Source organism: Folsomia candida, unplaced genomic scaffold, assembly GCF_002217175.1.
Source record: "Folsomia candida strain VU population unplaced genomic scaffold, ASM221717v1 Fcan01_Sc004, whole genome shotgun sequence".
Classification (NCBI taxonomy): Eukaryota; Metazoa; Arthropoda; class Collembola; order Entomobryomorpha; family Isotomidae; genus Folsomia; species Folsomia candida.
The window spans coordinates 8,468,362-8,490,995 of record NW_019091196.1 but is presented as its reverse complement, the minus strand read 5'-3'; the positions used below and the strand labels follow the sequence as shown (position 1 = coordinate 8,490,995).

Sequence of the window (22,634 nt, the reverse complement as noted above, 5' to 3'; positions counted from 1 at the left end):
TTCCTACTGTATGCAGCAGTCAGTCAGTCACAGTGCCAATGCAATGGTGAATGGTCATTGATGTACTTTTTGTTGTGGTGTGGCTCCTACTATTAGCTGCACAGTTATCTTTTTTTAGTGAGTGTTTATTGTAAAAATAAAAATCGGTTGCGTTAAATTTGTAATGCCAATCGTACTTCGTCGTGTTGTGGACAGAAAACAAAAAGTAAATGCGAGCACAATGAAATGATGTTGTCTAATGCGTGCGTCCCATTGTCGAGTCGTCATTTTTTTCATTACACGATTTACAGGTTTTTTTTTGTAATGCATGTCCCACTGGCGCAATAATTAATAATAAATTATGTAATAGTGCATCACGTAGAAGAAAGTGCATAAAGTACGTTAAATTGTGTGCCAAAATGTAAAATTTAATCGCGGTGGGTGGGTTGGGTTTCATGCATAAATCGATTATAAATGTTAAGTATGGGTTTAATGTAGCCATGGGTTAATACTGTTACAGGACAAGAAGTATGTACATAAATTTGCACGATAAAAAAATAGCCGTGCTTAAATTATTGCCAATCTCTGGTACAATATGGCGTGGTGTTTAATTTTTTGGAAAGCAATCAAAGTCCGGAGAGCCTACACCAGGTTGAAAAGAGCCAAGAAAAATGCATACCGAGAAGCAATTGGACTTCCTCCAATCTATCCGTTGTGGGAACGACCATTCCGATGGATCGGGGGGAAATTAAAAATTCTCGCGTTAAATACTTGTTGCAGATGCTGTAAACCACGCGCCGGAGGGTTGCCGTCATCATGGAGCAAATTGTGGATGAAGGGGACGTTGCCGAATGAAATTTTGAAGGCAATCGTTGGCTTTGTGGGTGTGTAGTAGTATTTGTCAAAATTGAATATTTCGCAAATATTCGCACGAATATCTGTAAGAATCAATGCCATTTTTCAGTTGGAATAATTTTCTCCAAATTGATGCTGGACTTTATGACTTCTCAATTAAACTTTCATGCTGCAGTAGTTTACTGGTTTTTTGTCGTGTTTGGCATTGTGCTAACGTTCGGACTGACATTTTCGGACACGGCAAGATGCCTTTTTATTTTGACGATTCCACAATTTTTCAATTCGAAAGGGAGGGCTGCCTTGCTTGGGTATTTATTCGTTTTAGCGTTGTCTGGACCTGGTAAAAATACAGCGATGAATATGGAAGTTTTAACGGAAAGCTTGGTTTGCGGTCAGGTATTTAAAAATGTTTATTTCCAGCGTTCTAAATTTCGAAGTTTGGGGGCGTTAACAATAAATTGTGATATGCAGGAAATGGTCAAAGAGTCGACACAGGAACTCGTTTCACTCGCCACAGCGCCATGGTCCGCACTGAAGACTGCAGTGTCAGTTATTATCGAGTCTTTGGGGGGTGTTGTGGGCCGGATGCGGAAGGAACTTTCTGGAGTTGTCGATGTCATTTATGACATAAGTGTGTAATTCTATCCTTGTGTTTTATTTACCTAAATATGCGCCTAACTTTTTCGATTTCGATTTTAGTAAACATAATTAAAAGAGCGTACGCCCTCTTGAAAAATGTGGCTGATATGTGCAACTCCAAGGTGGGGACACCTTTCGACCGTTGCATGACCGCTTTTGACGAAGCGTCTCGTGAGTGCACACGAGAAATGGGAAAAACTTTTAGTTGGATGTGCTCCCCTTTGGATGTCTTTCGACATTTTTGCCAATTTGCCAAAATTCCAAGTGCGATATTTTGCTGGGTTCCGTCTCTAATTAAGGAACATATATTTGAGCCGTTGAAAGAACGTATAACTTTACAAACATTATAACCCAATTCATAAATATTTGGAAAATACATTTGCTACCATTTTTCTCACTTTTTTGCAGATTTTAAAACATTTGCCAACAGTTTTTCAAGATTCTTTGACCTCAAACCACTCAACTTCACGTATGAATTTAGACATGAATTGACCCAGGACAAAACTTTGGGTGAAATTGCAAGAAATATGAAAGCCGAGATTATGGGGCATGTCTCCTGGTTCTTGGACTATGTCGATTGGATGGATCTTGCCATCTCTGGCTTTATGCTGCTCGTCATTTGGAAGTAAATTTAGATAAAAGAAATCTGTCTCTTAAATACGACTTACTTTTGCTCATTGTTAATTCATCAGGGCATTCACCTACCGCTACAAATACCTGAATAGTGACGAATATGACAATTACTATCTGAGCAAAGCCATGATTCGAATGGACTTGAGGAGGAAAAAGATAGGAAAAGCGTCCATTTTTCCATTGAGATATCGCGAGTGTAAAATCTACGTGCAGGTTTGTATGACTATTTAATAATTAGAAAATGCTTGGCTTCTACACAATGCGATTTAATTGTTATACTTTCAACATCATTAGACATTCTCATGGACATTAATCAAGGAAGAAATGAGACATAGACAGCTAGCATTTATATTCGTCTCAATTGCAGCCGTACAAATTTGCAACTATATTTTGATGGACTATTTGCTCTACAGTTTTCTGGAGCTTATCCGAGAATACGGTAGCGTTAAGTTGGACACGAAAGGTTGGGATTTCTTAGGACAATCAATAAATTTTTAGCTAAATATTACGTATATATTACACTATTAGAGGCTCTCGGATTCGCATTTACAATCGAAGGGGAAGGTTTTATAGCGGAAATGTATCGCACAATTTTGAAAGGATTAAGCCCAATGGGTGGTTTGTTGCCTTCATTCGACACCACAAAATGCCTCCCAGTCGCACACACGCCAAATTACTTGCAATACGCTTTAATCCGTAAGAGACACTGAGCAATGTATTGGTACTTATGCAAATATCGTTCGATAAGCATATTCATGCTTGAAATCCAGTGTCCCTGCTGCTCCTCTGTTTCTTTATTGCTGCAATGGAGCCGTACGGACTTCGACTTCGACACATAATTTGTGGATGGATTTATGAAAAACGTGTCGTACAGAGGGAAACGTGGCTTTATCAACACATTCTCAGCACAAGGGACAACTTTCTGGATTTTGCGAGAAGTCAAATCAAAGCTCAAGTCAAGGGGGACCGATCCGTGTATCGAGTCAGTTTAATGGACAGAATATTTCACACGTACGTTATTTATGTACGACTTGTCAATGTTGCTTGTCAAGTGCTTATGCAATTTTTTCCCCTTTTTGGTTCCAAGAATTCCGTTCTGTAAACGCTTTTTTAAAACTCACACAAAAAAGTGCTTCCTGTGCGGACGACCAGGAGAGTTGGAGGATTTTGAGTATTTCGTAGAATGTCCAAACTGCCACACGGTGTACTGTAAGGAATGCTTTGCTGATATGGGACAGAAATGCTTGGCTTGCATGAAACGAATCAATTACGAAGAGTTGTCTGAATTCAGTGAAGAATTGTAAGTACTTGTCTGGATTTTAGCTACTAGAAAGGTCAATAATGGTCAATGATTGGTTTGTATCAGTGACAGCGACGGAGACAGTGACGAAGATCGAGATTTAATAGAGATTTGTTGCAGCCGAATGTGTAGTTGCTCGTCTTGTGCGAAAAAATCCATTTCAAAAGCCAGGTCGAAATTAAGGTCAAAATCAAGATCGAAATCATCAAAAGCCACAAAAATTGTGGGTAAAAACACACGTTATAAAAATGTAGCGTATCAAAAACTTGAGTCGTCTCCTAAAAAGACGCCACCAAAAAAGTCAACCAAATCAAAAAGTTTAGTAAAATCTAAATCTCCTCGTGCTACGAGATCACTGCCGGCTCAAAAGTCGAAACCTACAGCCCCAAAATCTTTGCCAAGTAAAAGCATGTCACCCAAAGCACGAACAAAATTGACATCCAAAAATGCAAGTAAACATTCCGGAATGCTAAACACACTTTTCAGCTCAATGGCTTCAAAAATTTCGAGTGTTAAACCAAAGTCCAAGGGAAAAGGGACACTTAAAAAATTAATTCCAAAATCTAAGTCTCCGAATAAGAAGAGAAGTCCTCGTACCAAAGACAAATTCAGTCATATTAAATATAAGAAACTTAATGTTTCCAGAAACAATAAGTCCCCTCCGAATAGTGTACGGAGAAATAACGTGAGTAAAAGCAAGGATTCCAGAAATGCATCAAAATTGAGATCTGTTTCTACAAAGAAAACCACAACTGTTCAGAAATCTACAAACTCATCCCCCAAAAATAATCCAATTATGAAATCTAGAGCAAATTCCCTGTCACCAACTAAGTTTTCAAGGTCTAAAAGACAAGGACCACCTGCTGCCAAAATTCCTCTGTCAAAAAATTCACCACAACGTAATGGTAACGTTAACGGTAACAGATCACGACCTGGCCGACCTAGAGATCGAACTTCCCCAGCTGCAAAGCAGCCAAGGTCTCGAAGTAAATCTACTTCAAAAGGGCGTCAAAAACAGCAAAAACAGCAAATAATGAAAAGTCACGACCAAAACGTCCACCCAAATAAAAAATCGTCTTCGCGAAAACGAGGTCGACGTCGTGGCCGTCAAAATCATGCTGAGGATCACGAAGGCTCATGCGAGGAGTGTCAGCTAGAAAACGCATGGTGGAATCGTCAACACCTGGAACCGTTTCGTCACCCCCCGAAGAAAATTGCCCCTTCGCTTCGGAGTAGAGTGGAATATCTCAACACCTTTTATCAGCAAAAGCTTTATCCTCCCCACTGTAATTTGTGACATTTTCACAACGTATTTATTTGTACTTCTATGATATTACAGGTTTTCTTTCATGTTACAAAAGTGGAATAAAGGGTTTCTCCTAAAATTAAGTTAATTATCTTGTTGGTGCATATTATCACCATAAATACGACTGAACTCGTCTCTGAAGAACGGTCAAAGTGGGATGTTATGTTCTTCCATCGCGACAATTACCCATTCGCCGAGCATTTTGAGCGTCTTAAGCGTCCCGTGAGCTAGCATCGCGTCCTTTTTCAGTACTTGGATAAAATGTTTCGCCTTTTTGATGTCCCCCATTTGCAAATAAGACCCTACAATCCAAAGCCCCGTTTCCACTGCTCCATGCGGAAGTACAACCGCTTTCATTATGGCATGAGCTCTGAGTAATACAAATAAAATGCATAAAAATTGCAATACACATGCAATTGCAATATTAAACACGATATTAAAATTGTGGTGTTTATTTATTCGTACCTCTGCATGTAGTTTGCAGCCTTTTCATACTCACCAACCCCGAAGTATTTCATACCTATTGTGAGAATATAATTGTGATGCTTACAATTAATTAATTAGTGACCATTGTTTGTGAAAAATACCCAGTTGTTGCAGACAGTCGAGAATGAGCACGTTCAGCATCCCATGATTTGGATGCATGTCTTCCAGTCTTTGCAAAATCTCGATGAGGAGTGAACTGGACTCTTGAAACTTTTTATAAATCAGGGCTGGATCAGCGTCAGGATTCAGCCCCACAAAATCTACCGACTGTTTCAAAGCCAAATTTTGAAGTCTTTCTCGTACAACGATCACTTCTTTGGGCAGTGATCGATCTGAAACACAAAGTTCGCAGTCACACCGGAAACCCAAGCGGTCTATTAGTAGGCCTTGGCGGACTTTGTATGTCCATGTTGGACTAGCGTACGATATTTGAAGCTCTTCTCCTTTTCTTATCAATCGACAAGCACGGATCATGATAAAATTTCCAAAGATTTTCCAAGTGCAGTTTTGTCCGATGCAGCGATGGTTAAAGAATGATGGGAGGGTCCAGATTCCACTGGATTTTTCAGCGTCAGTGTTATCATCACTGTTGGCGAAACAGTTGTATCGGATGATGCCGGATATTCGTCGAGCGTCTGGGATGGAGCAGTCATCTTTGGATGGGTCGAGTCTTTCGAGATTAGGTCCTGAGAAAAGGGACACGAAATATCATTTCAAATTCAATGTGCAGAGTTTTTTTTAATATTGAATCAAATTACCAGCAAATAATTGGTAGATATTCTTCCCAAGTTCAGGATCTTGTTGTATCCTATCGTAAATCTTTTGAATCAAGAGGCAGGTTCTGTCGTCATGCAAGGACGTGATTTCTACAGCGTTATCAGCACAAGGTTTAATTCTTACTGATTTTTTAAATTCGTTTAAATTTGAAATGTTTTTTTCACCTTTATCATTTTTAATAAAATCTTCAGCAGTTTCCGAATCGCTTTCTGGATCATGAAATTCGATTGCGAATGCTCTCGAGCAAAATATTAGTTTACCTTCTGCAATGTCTTCCGTGGCGACAAGACCTCTTCCTTTGCCTGGAATAACTTGCACCTCAACCGGTCCATAATATTCGGACCTGTTAATTCAAAAGGGTTTAAATTTTTATACGCTGCCTGAAACAAGTCTCAAAGCCTCGGAAATAATTTTACCAGTTGTCAATTCTGAAGAAGTAGTTGGTGAAATGCTCTGTAACATCGTATTCCAAAGTGATCTGTTGTTCTCTCATAATTTCAGCTTTCTCCAACAGATCGGAGAGCTCCTTACTCGGCTTCTTATTGTTTTGTCTGGATATTGCCGATTTCAAAAATTGTATGGCTTCCTCACACTTTGAAAGTCCACATAACGCCTTCGCCTTCCGGTAAATGGCTTTGGGATGATTTGGTTGCGAACTCAGGACACGATTCGTGTCTTCGAGAGCTTTATTGAAATGTTCCAGATTCAGATAAGCAGCTGCTCGGTTGGTTAAGAGATCGAGGTCTTCATTGTTGCAGAGCGTCAGTCCGACATTGTACGCTTTCAAAGCGTCACCGTACCTTTTCAGGACAAATTGCTTATTTCCAAAATTTTTCCAATCCGTTGTGGTCCGGAGATTGAGCTCCATTGTAACTATTAATTTCTCTTTGCTTGATTTTCGTTGAAATTTTCAGCTGAAAATTAGCAGAATCAGTTATAAATGAAATTACATAATATGAAATTTTTATTTAAAACAAAGAAAATAAAATGATAATGTGTAATGCAATGTTGAGCAAGGGAAAAGCACATGCAATTTGAGTGCAAAATTCATACAAAATCCACTCTGTATTTCCATTACATACGACAACTATCTATGTAAATATGTTGCATGCAAACGTCTGAAAATCTCCAAACGTCAAAACTCTACTCTTAAAAAAAATGTTGTTCTAAGACCAAAATCGAAAAACGGAAGGGACAAAAATGCAACTAACTATAAACATTGTATAAATGTCAATGAATCCAAAAAGATGAGTTGTGTGTGGCAATGGCTTAGGAATTGTCAGAGTACTCATACTCGCAATCGGCATTGGCAGGGTTGAAGAAAATCTAGCCAGAATGATTTTCATACTCGATATTAATCAAGTCATAAATAAGTGATGACTTGGTTCTCGAACCACGGGTGGATTTCCTCCAGGTGGAAAAAAGGACGATTGATTTCTCAAAAAAAGCAGGCTTAATATTCCTACAGAATTTTATTTTATAACAAAAATTAACTTTTAAATAATTGACCAACTTATGTATTAAATCTCAAGTCACAAACTACGAGGCAATCTTGCTGCGATGCTTCCCCACAAACGGGGAATCTATCACTGAATCCATACATACTTTCGTACTCCCGTTCATCTCATCTCGGCGTTTATTTTACCCACGACGACCCAGTGCAGTTCGAGTAAAGTTCGAAACTCACGAGACTATTTCTGAAGACACGACTGGAGTATACGAATGTACGTAAAAATATGTGATGGGTTGACTCATCGTCGTCATTCTCTCCCTCCGTGTCGCTCGGTGCTGCTTTGCTTTTCTGGTTGGCGTAATCTCTTGTGTTGGCTGAAAAAAAAATCTCGAACACACCACGACGACGATCTTATATAATTCAGTATATACTCATCCACTATTATTGTTTCCCTCGTTCGCTATATAATGTTAAAGTTGTTGGATAATAGAAGTGATAGGTGTCGTAGACGTAGACGTTCTCACGAAATAGCTCAGGATAAAAATATGCTATTGAAATTCCAGCACCGGAACGTCAAATTAATTTAATTTAGCTGTAAAATCCAGCTCTTTTTAAAAATACATCATTCCACTCGCATCTCTCATCTCTTTCATTGTTCCGACAAGCGGATCTTACGGAAAGTCAGTCGGTATCAGAATCAAACGGTGGAAAAAGTGGGCGCATCGTCATCGTCACAGTCCAGAGCTTGTCTGGTGGAGCGGTGATGCGGATTTAATTCCTGTCCCTTTTGATAAGATGATAGAGGAACAATTTTTTTACTACGGAGGAAGGATGATAACACGGTAGACGTATTTTGAACTATGTCAGACCAGAGAAAAAAATGAAACCTGAGTAAGAAAAAGAAAGAAAGAAATAAACCGTTAAGCGTATTTAAGTTGTAAAAAGATCTCATAATAAAACACTCAAACCCACGCATGACGCTATGCACTGCACCGTTAACCCTATGGTCATGTCATGTCATAAATCTATCCACTACTGCTCGGGAGAAAACTTACTAAGTTGGAGTAGCTAAAGTTTTTAATAGTTTATGTATGTACGTATCTATGAGTGGAAGGTGAGTATTTTAGTGGTGCTAAAGTGTATATGAATCTGGTTGAATCTCCAGAAATAGGATGAGATGACACTCATCCACGACAAGGGAACACACCTCCTTCACATCCTTCCTACTTACTCAGCGTCCTCACCATGCGAAAAAGAATAATGACAAAGAGTAATGAATTTAGATAAGCATAACCAAACGCATATTTACATATGTAGATGAGAAGGAGGAGAAGAAGGGTTAATGTGTGGTATAAAAATAGGCAACAAGAGTGATGATGAGCGTCTTGTGTGTAAAAGTATGGACTCATCATGGCATTAAAGAGTTTAATTTAAAATACTATGTAAGTAACACACTTTTTGGTTTAAACACAAAATTACTCTGCCTTGCTCGTTCGAATCCTTTGTTATTTCTTTCAGTGTCTGAAACGAACGGCTGTGAAATTGCAGTTGTCTTCGTTTGTTATATAAGAAGGAATTACTTGGCACCAAAAGTGCTTAATAAATCAGGACTTTTGGTTGAGTAGGACGTGATTTCCTGGAGGTTGCTTATTCTCATTGTCAGGCAGTCATGATGAGATGAGATGAGTGCGGAAAATGTTAGCGTGCAGATGTACATACGTACTCGTAATAAAGATGAGGAAGTCAATGAAAGGTACCCCCCTGCTAGCGGAATGTGGTGTCAATCACTGTACAGATTTCTACTCGAACGAAACGTCTTACTCGACATGATTCTGGTCTGACAATTATCGCAGAGTTCGGATGAGATGAAGTTATCAGCCAGCTTGGAGGTTCATCAGCATATTTATAAAGGATTGGAGTAAGGCAAAATCTCACTCAGGATTAGGATTAACAGCATCGTGGATGTGAATGTATTTAGAACAGTAAGAAGAGGCAAGGTGAGATTATTTGGTCATTACACATTTGCCAGCAAGATGAGAATTACAGATAAGATTTCGTCATGTCGTAGCCTCAGACTTCTTTGTAATATGCTTTTGTAACTGTGGTGTGCCATGCATCACACAAAAAAGCACAAATGTCATGTAGATTTTTTTCGTAACTTGAACTTATGTAGGGACTAAAATAGATGTGTAAATGTAGTTTAGCTGTTCTCTTGTTCACATTTGCTTAAAGGTAAAAAAGCCATTAGCTTGAGCAGTTGTCTCCTCTTCAATAGTTCCAGCGACAATATAACCGTCATCATTAGGGATGATTGGTCCCAGATCTGGCACAAATTGTGAAATGGAAAATATATAGATAGACATAAGCAACTTATTGTTTTTGTAGAATGATGCCCAGACTCATAACGAACCCACACAAGACATTGCGACCGATAAAACTAAATTACTTTTCACTGCAAGAATCACCCCATTGGACATGTGAGTATCGTAATAAATCCTGCTTGCATATCTGCACCGGTTAAAAATATAAAATACAGGTTAGTTAGTTTAAAATTCGAACAAGTTTACTCTCGACCATGTTTGTTTGTTTGAAAGATAATTAATTTTTGGCAACGTGCAGGAAGAGAAAAACAGTTTTGAGCTATGAATGTGTCAAGTCTCCCAAAGTTTATTTTGAAGGGGTTTAACTAGTTAATGTTATAAATATAAAGTAATGGTTTGTATACGTCCATTATTCATTATTCGTTCAACGTCTGAAATTATCCTACTTTTTACTCGAACTGATCTTCGCCCAGGCGGAATGCTTTTAGTTCTTCAGACCATGCTTGGTTTTTGTTGCGGCGTGGATGGTGAAGTCCTTGTTGCTTTAAAGCCTCCGTTCGCTGTTGTTCTTTATCTTCGAAATCTTCCAGAATGTTTTTCTGTAAGCAGAGAATTTCATCGACTGAGACCTCTTGTAAATTCAAGATTTTCTCTTTAGGTTCGCCCTGAACGAAATAAGATAATGTAATCAGATTATTAAATGAGTCGCATTTAAAATCAGAATTAATTTATTATTACCACTTCGCCAACCAGAGCCAAGTTATCTCCCCGGATGATAAACACCCCGCGTGGAATGTCGCCATATTTGTTCCCTACATAAATCCTTTCGATGGCTTGAGTGAGGATGATATTTGAAAATTCGTCGATGGATCGAAGTTTTCCAAACATTGTTGTCCCATCTCGAAGTAGCACCATTACTTGTTCTATTGATGAAATATATTAATATATGATAATTCGAATATATTAAACGTTACTTACTATCAATTTCCTCCAGAAGGTTGGTTTGTTCCTGTTTTTCTTCTGAGAAACCGGTACAACCGATAGTCATATTATTTCTGAATGGTTGGATTGCACTCAATACCCTGCGTTGATCGTAGTTATCTTCTTCCATAGGAAGTGACATGATCGTATTGAACTATTTATAGCAGAAACAATCTAAATTAGGAAATTAGTAAGTATATCTCGAATAATTAAAACACTTTAATAATAAAAGAGGATACCTTCCGAAATATAGTAGCACAAGGGCAATTAGTGAATGAAATCGAAGAGAAATTGATGGTATCCGATTTGTCAAAAATTTTACTAGTTATTTCAAACCACAACAAACAAATAAGCCTGCTCAAATGCTCATCTGGATTTTTAGCATTCAGTTATTTTCAGCAAACACTGAGCTAGTTGAGACTTGAGACTGACAACTAAAAATGTATGCATGCTGATGAACTGTGAAGTTCACAGTTCATCAGCATGCATTTAGTTGTCAGTTCAGTTCACAGTGTGAACTGAACAGTCTCAATTTTACAATAGAAATAGAAAGACAAGACGATAAAGAATGATATTTTGTCAAATATTTGGTGACCAAAGTTTTTATTGGCAGATTTTTATGTAGTTGATAGTTGATGCCAATAAATAGCCTTCATACTTAATTAAAATTTCAAATCCAGCATTATTCTTAAAGTGCTTACTAATTAGTAAATATCCCCCCCAGTAAAAACCACTATCTACCATTAGACTAAAGTACATAAAGTCATCAAAAACATTAAAGACGAGGCAGTTAGCACAGACGACGACGACGACCTGGGTTTCAAATAAGCTTCAAAGTTTGCATTTGCTAAAACTTTTACGGAAGGATAGACAACAAAGGCGTCCCCAAATTCTTCACCCCCCGCGTACTGGACCACAGTTGCAGTCGTTCCTTGCAAATCTCCTTCCTTGTCCATTTCGATAGGAAAACGGTTGGCAGGAAAGCTTGCATTTTTCTCAAAAACAAGTATTTCCCTCAGATCTGTTCCAGTCGTGACAGCCTGAAAAAAGTGTAAAAATGTTAGTAATAGTACAACAAAAGTTCATTATGGTCACATTGAAAAAATACGGTTAGATTACATACGGAGATTTTTGGGGCAACGCCAAGCGTGATATGAGCTATGTTGTTGGTGGGATTGAAATCGATTGGGGGTGGGATATTCTCCAATCTTATTCCTGGTAAGGCTGAAGGGCGGTTTGGTACTGTAAGATTTAATTAATTAATTAATTAATGCATACTAGAACTACTGATAGGTTAAATGTTAGATAATTAAAAAGTTACCTCTAATTCCTCGCGTCAATTCGAAATATTCCGTCCTTTTCGTACCATAGTTATCATACACGTCTTCCTGTTCCAACGTCAGATTAACCCTCACACCAAATGTTCGACGAGTCATGTAATAGCCGACAAGTTGCATTTCAAAGTTATGATTCAAATGAGACTCGACAAGACTTTTGTACTGAGAACAATCATCGTCCCCACAATATTTTGCTGTGACGTGGTAAAAGGGGTCGAAGATTAGTTCGTTCGGATCCAATGGTTTGACAAAGTATTTGTAAATATCGGTCACACTTGTGTTTTGAATTACTGATTCCATAAACTCTTTAAACTCTGGGATTTTGTCGACGCAAGCAGCAAAGTAAGTTTCTGTCACGTTTTTAAGGGAAGTTGCGACAATTTCGTCGAAGAAGAATCCATAATAAAGAGTTTCCTTCCCAGGTGGGTATGACTGCTGGGTTGTGTCCTATGTATAAAATACATTATTTTGATAAGTACGATACAGCAGTGTTATTTACATAAAATTTGTTTTACCTTAATCCAACAAGTCGTTATGAACAAAATGAGTAATATTGACAGTTTCATGTTTTCACTTTTCACAGTTTATTCAGAAATAAATAATAAGTGACAACTGTCGAATCCAGAGTTAATGTTTTAATTTTTTGGTTAAGCTTTCAAATAACATTATCAGGCGCAGATTAGATAGTTGTGAGTAGAACAAATGATTTAAGATTACCAGAGACAATAACGAGTTAAAGATTAAACCTGCATATTTGATAACAATGCATAATCATAGAATATGCTTAAGATAATAGTTGCAGAGTTAAATACCAGTATCAAATGATGATAATCAATCAAACATGTATACAAACCATGCAGAATTAGAATCTTAACATTCCATGCATCACTTTTTCATACAATTCTTTTGTAAATTCTGTATATTTCCCCTCTGAAAAGAAGTACAATGGGTCTGCAATACTTGAAATTTCATAACCATCCTTTTGTAACGCCAATTTCTGCAGTTTATAAGTTCCTGAAGGTGAAAAGGAAGTAAAAAAAATGAATAAATGAATAATGATGAACCATAATTTATTTACTTATCTAATATTTATTTGCACCACACCTGTTGCGTCAATGTCACCAACAAAGCGGATGAAAATTGGTCTCGCATATGACGGCAGGACTTCATTCACACGAGAATTTATACGCGTAACTAGATCCGATATCTTCTTCTGATCGATCGAATTCACGGCAATCACTGTCATCCCAGCATTTCCATCTATGCGATATTTAGGGTTTTTAATATTTTTTTTTCATAATTTTAATAATTTAGACAATTGACCAGTATGCGGTATCGAGACTCCAAATGTGACAATGTCCTTGTCCAATCCCACAATTCGACCGAGACCAATCGTGACTTCTTCCGACGACACATTTTCTCCCTTCCAACGAAACGATGAACCCAGTCGATCGACAAAGTGGAAATAATTGAGATTATCCAGATACATAATGTCTCCTGAACATGGCACATGTCTTAATTATACTGAAATTCCATTGTGTTCAGTTCATCTTCTTACCACTTCTGAAATACCGATCTCCACTGCACTTTATATCGAAAGCAACCTTGTCCTTTGTGGCTTCATGATCAGTGTACCCAAGAAATTCACGTAATGGTCCGTCCGAAATCAGTCCCAATAATTCCCCATGCTCGTTCACTTCGCAAGGCAGGGCTAATCCGGTGTCAGGATCTCGAAGCAGGTCACCAGTGTCCTGGTCAACTTTGAATAATTCTATGGCAGGGGGGAAGAGGTGACCCATAAGCCCAAACAGACTTGACCCACATGATCCAATAACTCCTTCAAAATTTCCTAAACACAAAACATGTTTGATATGCAAATTTATTCGAATAAGTCGTTCTGATAAGTAATAAAGATAAGTCGTCATACCCAGCTGACAATTTCCTTCCGAAGCTCCGTACAATTCTGCAATCACCGGATAATTAAATCTATTCAAGAATGTCTTCCAAATGTCGGTTTTCATTCCATTTCCAAACAAAATTTTGACCGAATGCGCTCTCTCAAGAGGGGAAGAATGTTTTAAAAGATATCGACAAACTTCTCCCAAATATTGAGCAACGGTTGCATTATGCTTGACACAGTCTTGCCAAAATCGCGAAACTGAAAATTTTGGGACCATAACTTGACTCAGTCCGAATAGAAGTGCTTGCCCAACGCCACAAATCCCTCCTTGAACGTGGTACAGAGGAAGAGGCGTGTAAAGGATATCTTCGCTCTGTAAGCCGATCATATAATTTGGACCATATACCATTGCAATCATTCTGAAAGATAATGGTAAATTTTTCTAATTTTATTTCATGATTGAAATGTATTTATGCCGCATACCTTGAATGGGTCATCAAAGCCGCCTTCGCCAAACCTGTAGTGCCAGATGTAAAAACGTAACATAGCACATCGTCAAAGTGAACTTTCTTTTTATAAGAGGGCTTTTTATAGCAAATCTCCACCAGTTCGGGTAGCAAATGTATTGGACAAAACTTATTTGTGGGAGTGGTATTATCCTCTAGTTGAGAAATTTCGTTTAGATTTTTTGGCGTGGTTTTGATGATACGGGGAGAAATTGGTTTCTTATTAGTCTTTGATGACGGTTTCAACTTGTTGAACATAAACCATACAAAGTTATCTGGAAGGAAATTAGTTGTGGTTGGATAGATTGCTGAAATATCTAGAAAACAAGAGTGAAACTTATTCATATCTGACAAATATACTTATTCAGATATCGCCGTAAAATATTCATGAACCTTTGAAGAATTCCTCCCCGATGATTGCTGCCCTTGTATTTCCAATTTTTAAGCAGTGGATGAGAGAGTCTTGTTTCAAATTGACATTGATCCAGCTCGTGATTACTCCAATCTATCGTATTTATGTTTAATTGTTTAATTTTTGTTATTACTTGCAAATTAAACTATAATTTAGAGCCCTACTCTGCTCAATCCTAACCACAGACAGACAAACTCAGGTCTATTTGACATCATCAAAGCGATGCAGTCACCTTTTTGAAATCCCTTTTCCAAAAAGTATGCTTGAACTTTATAAGAATATTCTTGAACCTAGAAGTGTTTTGAATATGTGCATAATTCCTGAGCATGCGTAAAATAAAATATTGTTCAAAATCTAAAACCTGAGAAAATGTCCATTTCTCTGCTTCGAAATAGAAGCAAATTTTGTCTGGACATTCTTTCACTACGTCATCGAATAATTGACCCACTGTCACATTTCTCAGTTTGAACCAAGTCAACCAAAGTTTCACTTTGTGAATTCGGTACAAAGCCCTGTGATTACATGTACAAATCAATAAGTTGATAGAAACTACATTAAAATATAAGCTGTCTTACGTTAAGTCTCGAGGAAGTGTTTTAATCGTGTGAACAATGAAAGTTTGCAACTGACAGATTAAACTTGAGATGAAGAGAGAAAGATACAACCAAAATTTCGGATCCATGATTTTTAATAGTTTTTCAGGGATGCACCACTGCAAAACTTTAGCTAATTGTATATACATACAACTGCACTACAGAGTGAAATTTTAATTGATATAGTTCTTGATGAGACATATGTACATAAATCTTGAAATTAAGACACAACCCTCCTACTTCCATTACAAGCTTGAAATGAGTATAATTTAATACAATTAATACTAATGGTGCTTGAATGGATAATAATTACCAATGAATTAATAAATTTTATTTTCATAATTAGTAATTTATTATGCATCCAGTACGACATATAAATTGATTATGTTATCGGGTCATTTTTGATAGATTTCTGGAATCGATGACTGCGGCGACTACCTCAATTTCTTAAAGAAGATCTTCGGCAAAACTGGAAATTATTGTCATATTTCATATTATTCGTTAATTGGATATGCATTGATAAAAACTCACCAAATAAGTGAAAGACTCTGACATGGAAGATTTCATAAAGTTTGGAATCATGCATGAAATCATCATTGCTTTAGCTTTAGGTTCATCCCGGGTACCAAAAAATTCTAAAATTTATAAGCATGTTTAAATATGTAAATATGTAAATATGCAAATAAGTAAATGTGGCGTAAATATGTTTAAAAAAAACCTGCTTAGCTAATAATTAACCTACCAAATTTTAGCTTGGCATCAAAATACTTTTCAGCTTCTTTGATTGCACGATTTTCTAGCTCTTTTCGTTTCATTGATCCGCTTAAAATTCGAAAATCTGCAGTATTGTAGCCGGAGAATGCAGTAATCCAATATTCATCCAGTTTCATTTGAAGTATTTCCGTAACATTTTTATTCGCCCAAGATGGTTTTATTTGATTAAACATTTTACGAAAATCCGGAGTCGCAAATATTTCATCCGTGGTTGCAATTTCGTTTGAAATCCAACCAGAGTACAAGTCGCACTTGATATAAAGCAACGTTTTAGTAAACTATTTATCTATTTTAGTTAAAAAATAAAGTATTACCACTTTTTGAATATCACATCCTTTAGTTTTGTCGTTATCATTTTCGCTCACAATTTCAAGAAGTGTTTTCCACGTGTCAAGTACATCTTTTTCAGACGCCCTCGGATAGTATGTTGGATCAATTGGAATTTCAGAATTGAGACATTGTCCTCCTCGCATGTAGAATTTTTCATACGACGGAAATACCATCATCTACATGAATACCAAGGTCCTGAATTTTACTTACAAGGGACACTCACGACCTGTCGTTTGAGTCCAGGGTACCCACTATGTTTTTTAGAATCTACTGGGACCCCTGATAAAGGATTCATTCTTATTTCCGTGTAAAACTCATATTTGGCCCAATGGCGTGGCGCCAAACTTAAAAATTTGCATTTTCGACCAATTTCAAACCCCCATAACTTTTGCAGTTTATGTCGGATTTTCAAGTTTTAAGCTTAAAATGATCAGAAAAGTCGAAATTTTTGAGAAAAAAATAAAAATACAAAATTTCTAATTTTTGAGATAATTTTAGCATTTTTTCGACTAACCCGAAATTTCGAAATTTTGTGAAAAGTTAAAAGTGATAATTTTGGAAAAAATTTCATAGAATACCAAAGTTGAACTCCTTGTCATGATTTTTGCCAAAAATTTTGAAAATCCGTCCAGGATTTCAAAAGTTATGGCGGTTTTAAAATGAAAAACCATCAAATTTGGCGAATTTGGCGCCACGCCATGGCGCCAAATATGAGTTTTACACGGAAATAAGAATGAATCCTTCATCTGGGGTCCTAGTAGATTCTAAAAAACATAGTGGGTACCCTGGACTCAAACGACAGGTCGTGAGTGTCCCTTGTTAGTTACGTGTGTATATACACACGTAACTAAGTAAAATTCAGGACCTTACGTAGTTGTAAAAACGATCAAATTGATCACCATCACTATAATTAAGCTAGAAATAAGTAAATACTAACATCCATCCATTTATTTACGTACCTTTTTGCCGTAACTGACCGCATTACTTTTTGCGCACACCTGCGAAACAAATATTTTACTGCACATGGCACAATCTCACAAAAATTATAAAATACTCACTTGTAACTCGATTTCATAATACTTTCGTCTTATCCCTTTTAACACTTCAAGATTGCCACCGTTAGCTAGGAAAAATATTTAATAACAATGATTAACAAGCACTCCATTAATTTATAGTAATGTCCTAATAATAATAATACCATATGCCAATTCAGAGCTTTTGCAGATTCTGTCAAAGATGGCAATTCTTTTTTCTGCTGGATAGTGCATGGTCATAATATGGGCAAAATTCTCGAGCGTTAAATTATTCTTGCCAGATTCTTCTAAGTGCTTTTGAACAATGCAATTGTAAACTCTCCACTGTGCATTCAAAAGTCGAAATTTTTCTTATGAAAAAATTAACCTCACAAGTTTGACTACACTTCGTACTTACCAAAGTTTCATTTATATATTGTTCCGAATCGTCCGGAGTTGCACAGCTTGTCCAAAATTTTTCGAAAGATATTCCCGGCGTTAGTGCGACCCCTTCGCAGCAAGTTATTGGATACTCGTATGGCGTAAGATATTCTTCATTGGTACAAATGTTTTGAATTTTTGAGAATATGAGGCCCTGTAATAAATCGTTCAACCATTATGTATACGATTACTTACATGTTCAAGTTTTGTCAAACCTGAGAATTCGAAATGCTCAAGAAGATCACAGGCAGAGTGAGAATAGTGACCATGATGAGGAATGGAAATATTGGTATGTCCTTCACACTTGTATCATCGCCCTTTACCGTTTACAAAATGACCATGAGATTTCATCGCACCGCAGAATAAAACTAAGCAAGCAAAATCTCTTTTATTTATTTACTACGAGCTGTTTTTTGTCTGTGGAATTCCAAATTAAATTTTGCCTAAAAAGAACAAAAGCCTCAGAATAGGTCAGAAAGACAAATGGTGTACAAGAGGAATGAAGAGTCCGGTTTTATGAATAAATCTCGATTTGTAATGGCTCTCGCAACTAATTGCTTTTATTGTCCAGCCAATAATGGAGGGTTGGTAGGTATACGCAAATTATAATAAATGTGTGTGTGTGTGTCATTTGGTTAGATCCAATTTTTCAATTGCTCATCCTGCGTAAAATGGACAAGTTGTACATTTGTAGTCGAATTCCGAAACTTGAAATAATTGCCATTATAAATATGTAAGTACATGTTCGTTATAGTGAGAACATAAAATGAAATGGTCCATTGCACAATAAATATTTGCCACTTTTTCTGCAAGTAAAATTAAATTAAATTAAAAATAACGTGTACATAATTTCTTATGCATTAAAGGCGATGACAATCCTTCTTATTACTTTCAATATTATAATAACATTTAATTTAACGTTTGTTAAGTTTACTATACATCCATGCTTGCGACTGATTTTGTTTTATAATTCCGCGTCTATAAAGGTTTTCACTAACCTAATAAATTGGGTTTGATAATAATTCAACATTACAATTTGTGTCTGTTTTGTAGATTTATTTTCACCACGTGACATGATATGCTAATCAATCACCTTGATAAAATCTCATATTTACGATAAGTTAGAAAATAGGAATAAAACAAAGAATACTGTAAACGTCGTGCGTGCAAAAACATGGGAATTTGAGACAGGGAAATGTGACTTCGTCTCATATTTCCGGCATCAACTCTCCTTTCCACCGCAGAGTCGCCCTCTTGCCACCGCCACGATCACCACCGGCCGCATTGCCACACTAAATTTCAACCTGTGCAGCACATTTTGTCGGATCTTTTCACTCCTCAGCTCGGTAAGTCTAAAACGAATAATAAATACAATTTTGTTTCAAAAAGTTAATTGTTAGTTAAAATAATTTTGACCTTATAATATAATAACTTTGTAAATTGTGTTTTGCAGGAATAGAGCATATAGAGTAACAACAACAATATGACGAATCCTAAAGGATATAGAAGAGGTACGAGAGACCTTTTTTCCCGTCGGTTCGGGAAAAAGGGTACCATTCCCCTCGGCACGTACATGAAAGTGTATAAGGTCGGCGACATCGTAGACATTAAGGTGAGCGGAAATCAGTGGCAGTTTTGAGAGAAAGTGTATAGTGATATTGGTGATTTCGTTGGTCGAAATGCATTTGCAACATGTATTTTAAATATTGTGTTTTTTTGATTTAATTAGGGAAATGGAGCTGTCCAAAGTGGAATGCCCTATCGTTACTATCACGGCAAGACGGGCCGCGTCTATAATGTCACGAAGCGAGCTCTAGGAGTCATCGTAAATAAGAAGATCCGTGGCAAGATCTTGGCCAAGCGGTGCGTATTGTCTTGATGGATGTCATAATTAATCTGGCAGAATTGGTTAATTTAACTGTTGTTCTCATCTTTGTGTAGAATTAATGTCCGAGTTGAGCACGTGACTCATTCCAAGTGCCGAACAGACTTTTTGGACCGAGTTCAGGAGAACGAGAAGCTGAAGAGGGAGGCGAAGACCAAGGGCATCCGAGTCGTCTGTAAAAGACAGGTAGATAGAAATTTGTCTATGTAGAATCACTTATCGAATGATACGTATTTATGAACATAAAATAACAGTGAATTAATTTTGATTTTGATTTGTATTTTTCAGCCTAAACAGCCAAGAACAGCACATTTTGTTAGCACAAAAGGCAACGCTCCCCAACTCCTCCAACCCATCCCCTATGAATTCATAGCGTAATTTAATCTCTTGTGTTAATGATGAAAACAGGAGAAATAAAACTTTTGTTAAGAAGGTTACACTTTTCGATCCGTATACGGTTTTTATTCGTTTTTCGCTAATTTAGAAAACATTGTGAATATCTAGTTTGGTAAAATTTAACATTATAAAAATAACTGGTCATATATCTCTGAATCTGTTTGCAATTTAGTTAATGTCTGCTTGGCCTAGGAAAGGCTGGATGTTCCATTTGATTGTCAAATAATACTTGAAGTTCTCTCCGCAGTTTTAGTGGCAAGAACCTATCGAATATTAATTAAGGTATTACATAATTCAGCTAATTCAAAATTCAATTTTTTATTAGAAACTCACTTGTCAAGTGGTAAAAGATATGGCATGAAGGATGGGCAGTACACATACTCGTAATTTCTTCGTATTCCTTCGATGAATTTTTCAGCAACATCCGCAGGGTTCATGATTGGCAAAAGTTTTCTTATCCTAGATAATACATGTTTACTTAATTAGATCGTTATGCTTAAAAAAATTGGTAATTAGTCAACCTTACAATTTAGAGTTTTCTGCATATTTGACCTCCTTTATCATTCCCGTGTCCATAAAATACGGGTAAATTGTGGTGAACTTGATCCCATGCGCGTTCAATTGAGACATTTGTAACTTTAAACTTTCAATGTATCCATGCACTGCAGCCTTCGTTCCAAAGTACGGTACGCACCCAGGATCTTGCTTAAACGCCCCGATGGAACTCACTGTAGCAATGTGACCATGATGATTCTCTATCATGCGTGGTAAAAATACACGCAAAATCCAAAAATGAGAAAGCACATTGACTTGAAACGTTTTTTCGAGAAGATCCGGATCAGTCGAGAGAAACGGCCCGATGGGAGCAATCCCAGCATTGTTAATTATAATGCTGACATCGCCAACGTCTTCTTTGACCTGTTGTGGACAGAACAAAAAATTATTTGCCATGCTAAATTTTGCATATTGCATAACTAAACGACTCACTTTTGCCGCAACAGCTTCGACATTATCCCTCGACGAAATATCGACATGGTAGGGAAATATTCTGGCTTTTGTCGTCTCTAATAGTTGGAGTTCTTTGGTGGTAGCGTAGTTCGCCAATTTGTCACAATCCCATAAGACCAAAGTTACTTTAAATTGAGACAAATGCTGGCATATCGCTTTGCCAAAACCATTTGCAGATCCGGTGACCTGTAGATTTACATAATTTATGAATCTTTAATTATGATACTGATTACTTAATGGACATGAATATGTCTCATCTCACTCACCAGAATGATCTCTCCAGTTAACGAACGTTGATTAACTGGGATAAAAAATCTGTAAATTGCTTCCAAGTAAGCTTCCACAACGTGGATAATAAATAATATCAAGCTTAAAATTCTGTCAGTCATTGAAGCTGGATTTCCAGTTTCCATTTTAAAAAAAACTTCACTGAACACTTTTTCTTTAAAAAATATAAAAATCCTTTGATTAAATAACTCTTCCGTGTCTGTGTATCTCGTCTCAATCAGAACTGGAGAACATGTAATCTTATATTATTTTTATTTCAATACCTACTACTTGGCAAGTTCATGGCATAAGCTAATCACTGATGAGACACTTTGATAAGCAATTTGTGGGCGAGCTAAGTAAATAGAGTGAAGTCCGACTGGTGGACTACGTATTTCAGTCTGGGCCAAGTCCATTTTTCCTTTATGATGATTAAATTCAACGAAATGTGTATATATGTATGGCTTTAATTATAAGCATTTACATAAATGAGCACGGGGTATTATATACTCAAACGATGTACCCAGGCAATCTCAATCCAATGAAATGAACGCTGAATGTACATAAATCACATTCCGGAAGTGAGGTTTGAATTGTTCTAATCCCAAGAAACTTTGCACTTTATAATTTTATCATGTGTATTTATAGTTATTTAATAATAATCGGTTTGGTATGTGTTGCCTTGTCTTAATTATTGAGCAAGTGTCCGTGCAATGGTTTGAGATATTCTTTTTCCTGCTGGGATTAGAATATGCCAAATACATAGGAGTGAAATTAAGAAGTTAACCAACCCTTATGTTTATAATTTGGTTGTAAAGTCTTGCCCAACACTTACATCTTACATCTTACATAACTGCATACATATGCAAAAAGGGGTGAACTTGCACGTACATATGGCTTGTACCAACATTGCATACAAAGTCGACTTTTGTCTATACTACGTAACACACTGTTCATCCTATCTTGCATGTTTGTGCCTAACATATCTGACATAGGGTTGAAAGAAAGCAACAAGTTAAATTTTGACTATGAGATATCAAAA

The 22,634-nt window shown here is 36.9% G+C and overlaps 6 protein-coding genes and 1 long non-coding RNA gene across 9 annotated transcripts; 3 read left to right on the top strand and 4 right to left on the bottom strand.

The window, feature by feature from the left end:
* Positions 1 to 787: 787 nt before the first annotated feature.
* On the top strand, positions 788 to 3,463 carry LOC110849075 (DC-STAMP domain-containing protein 2). Its single transcript, XM_035851390.1, is given in 6 exon segments — positions 788 to 1,471; positions 1,474 to 2,098; positions 2,166 to 2,319; positions 2,401 to 2,569; positions 2,635 to 2,802; positions 2,871 to 3,463. Coding segments are annotated over 6 exon segments (1,959 nt in total). The 5' UTR covers positions 788 to 966; the 3' UTR covers positions 3,209 to 3,463.
* Positions 3,464 to 4,686: 1,223 nt separating this feature from the next.
* LOC110848507 lies at positions 4,687 to 7,572 on the bottom strand. Of its 3 annotated transcripts, none has more exons than XM_035850751.1 (7): positions 7,187 to 7,572; positions 6,392 to 6,889; positions 6,140 to 6,318; positions 5,957 to 6,064; positions 5,300 to 5,884; positions 5,178 to 5,232; positions 4,687 to 5,082 (listed from the first exon to the last, which is right to left on the bottom strand). In XM_035850751.1, the coding sequence occupies exons 2-7, from the start codon at positions 6,841 to 6,843 to the stop codon at positions 4,860 to 4,862; spliced, it is 1,602 nt and encodes a 533-aa protein (XP_035706644.1). In that variant the 5' UTR covers positions 6,844 to 6,889; positions 7,187 to 7,572; the 3' UTR covers positions 4,687 to 4,859. The 3 variants fall into 3 exon arrangements, with proteins under 3 accessions (XP_035706644.1, XP_021951433.1, XP_021951432.1); XM_022095741.2 differs by having other exon boundaries at positions 7,270 to 7,572; XM_022095740.2 differs by having other exon boundaries at positions 7,324 to 7,572.
* A 2,692-nt stretch (positions 7,573 to 10,264) lies between these two features.
* Positions 10,265 to 10,733, top strand: LOC118435326. The gene is made up of 2 exons (XR_004834703.1): positions 10,265 to 10,433; positions 10,503 to 10,733. It is a non-coding gene; the product is annotated as an uncharacterized LOC118435326 (long non-coding RNA).
* A 564-nt stretch (positions 10,734 to 11,297) lies between these two features.
* On the bottom strand, positions 11,298 to 15,704 carry LOC110849277 (long-chain fatty acid transport protein 4). The gene is made up of 13 exons (XM_022096677.2): positions 15,461 to 15,704; positions 15,247 to 15,397; positions 15,050 to 15,175; positions 14,867 to 14,978; positions 14,451 to 14,790; positions 13,995 to 14,386; positions 13,626 to 13,916; positions 13,391 to 13,564; positions 13,172 to 13,327; positions 12,583 to 13,081; positions 12,052 to 12,514; positions 11,854 to 11,972; positions 11,298 to 11,770 (listed from the first exon to the last, which is right to left on the bottom strand). Exons 1-10 carry the CDS (start codon positions 15,625 to 15,627, stop codon positions 12,930 to 12,932), a joined length of 2,061 nt encoding a protein of 686 aa, XP_021952369.2. The 5' UTR covers positions 15,628 to 15,704; the 3' UTR covers positions 11,298 to 11,770; positions 11,854 to 11,972; positions 12,052 to 12,514; positions 12,583 to 12,929.
* A 102-nt stretch (positions 15,705 to 15,806) lies between these two features.
* On the bottom strand, positions 15,807 to 18,495 carry LOC118435325. Its single transcript, XM_035851247.1, has 9 exons — positions 18,252 to 18,495; positions 18,014 to 18,190; positions 17,781 to 17,940; positions 17,641 to 17,705; positions 17,542 to 17,580; positions 16,567 to 16,758; positions 16,221 to 16,503; positions 16,010 to 16,113; positions 15,807 to 15,947 (listed from the first exon to the last, which is right to left on the bottom strand). The coding sequence occupies exons 1-9, from the start codon at positions 18,303 to 18,305 to the stop codon at positions 15,918 to 15,920; spliced, it is 1,104 nt and encodes a 367-aa protein (XP_035707140.1). The 5' UTR covers positions 18,306 to 18,495; the 3' UTR covers positions 15,807 to 15,917.
* Positions 18,496 to 19,250: 755 nt separating this feature from the next.
* On the top strand, positions 19,251 to 20,368 carry LOC110848617 (60S ribosomal protein L21). The gene is made up of 5 exons (XM_022095872.2): positions 19,251 to 19,382; positions 19,490 to 19,648; positions 19,766 to 19,899; positions 19,978 to 20,107; positions 20,210 to 20,368. The coding sequence occupies exons 2-5, from the start codon at positions 19,520 to 19,522 to the stop codon at positions 20,297 to 20,299; spliced, it is 483 nt and encodes a 160-aa protein (XP_021951564.1). The 5' UTR covers positions 19,251 to 19,382; positions 19,490 to 19,519; the 3' UTR covers positions 20,300 to 20,368.
* On the bottom strand, positions 20,356 to 22,414 carry LOC110848616 (17-beta-hydroxysteroid dehydrogenase 13). The gene is made up of 5 exons (XM_022095871.2): positions 21,592 to 22,414; positions 21,305 to 21,511; positions 20,844 to 21,235; positions 20,651 to 20,776; positions 20,356 to 20,580 (listed from the first exon to the last, which is right to left on the bottom strand). The coding sequence occupies exons 1-5, from the start codon at positions 21,736 to 21,738 to the stop codon at positions 20,490 to 20,492; spliced, it is 963 nt and encodes a 320-aa protein (XP_021951563.1). The 5' UTR covers positions 21,739 to 22,414; the 3' UTR covers positions 20,356 to 20,489.
* Between the last annotated feature and the right edge of the window lie 220 nt (positions 22,415 to 22,634).

What these genes read in the sequence shown, in the direction of transcription:
- LOC110848507 (XM_035850751.1), bottom strand. Translation starts at nt 6,843, where the DNA reads ATGGAGCTCAATCTCCGGACCACAACGGATTGGAAAAATTTTGGAAAT. An exon ending in TTTTATTAAAAATGATAAAG is followed by an intron (nt 6,065 to 6,139) that starts GTGAAAAAAACA and finishes ATAACGCTGTAG; the next exon opens with AAATCACGTCCTTGCATGAC. An exon ending in TATCTACCAATTATTTGCTG is followed by an intron (nt 5,885 to 5,956) that starts GTAATTTGATTC and finishes CCCTTTTCTCAG; the next exon opens with GACCTAATCTCGAAAGACTC.
- LOC110849277 (XM_022096677.2), bottom strand. Translation starts at nt 15,627, where the DNA reads ATGTATATACAATTAGCTAAAGTTTTGCAGTGGTGCATCCCTGAAAAA. An exon ending in ACACTTCCTCGAGACTTAAC is followed by an intron (nt 15,398 to 15,460) that starts GTAAGACAGCTT and finishes ATGTAATCACAG; the next exon opens with GGCTTTGTACCGAATTCACA. An exon ending in GGAAGGAAATTGTCAGCTGG is followed by an intron (nt 13,917 to 13,994) that starts GTATGACGACTT and finishes TTTTGTGTTTAG; the next exon opens with GAAATTTTGAAGGAGTTATT.
- LOC118435325 (XM_035851247.1), bottom strand. Translation starts at nt 18,305, where the DNA reads ATGGTCACTATTCTCACTCTGCCTGTGATCTTCTTGAGCATTTCGAAT. An exon ending in AATATATAAATGAAACTTTG is followed by an intron (nt 17,941 to 18,013) that starts GTAAGTACGAAG and finishes TTGAATGCACAG; the next exon opens with TGGAGAGTTTACAATTGCAT. An exon ending in GATGTGATATTCAAAAAGTG is followed by an intron (nt 16,504 to 16,566) that starts GTAATACTTTAT and finishes CTTTATATCAAG; the next exon opens with TGCGACTTGTACTCTGGTTG.
- LOC110848617 (XM_022095872.2), top strand. Translation starts at nt 19,520, where the DNA reads ATGACGAATCCTAAAGGATATAGAAGAGGTACGAGAGACCTTTTTTCC. An exon ending in GCGACATCGTAGACATTAAG is followed by an intron (nt 19,649 to 19,765) that starts GTGAGCGGAAAT and finishes TGATTTAATTAG; the next exon opens with GGAAATGGAGCTGTCCAAAG. An exon ending in GGCAAGATCTTGGCCAAGCG is followed by an intron (nt 19,900 to 19,977) that starts GTGCGTATTGTC and finishes ATCTTTGTGTAG; the next exon opens with AATTAATGTCCGAGTTGAGC.
- LOC110848616 (XM_022095871.2), bottom strand. Translation starts at nt 21,738, where the DNA reads ATGGAAACTGGAAATCCAGCTTCAATGACTGACAGAATTTTAAGCTTG. An exon ending in TAACTGGAGAGATCATTCTG is followed by an intron (nt 21,512 to 21,591) that starts GTGAGTGAGATG and finishes GTAAATCTACAG; the next exon opens with GTCACCGGATCTGCAAATGG. An exon ending in TATGCAGAAAACTCTAAATT is followed by an intron (nt 20,777 to 20,843) that starts GTAAGGTTGACT and finishes TGTATTATCTAG; the next exon opens with GATAAGAAAACTTTTGCCAA.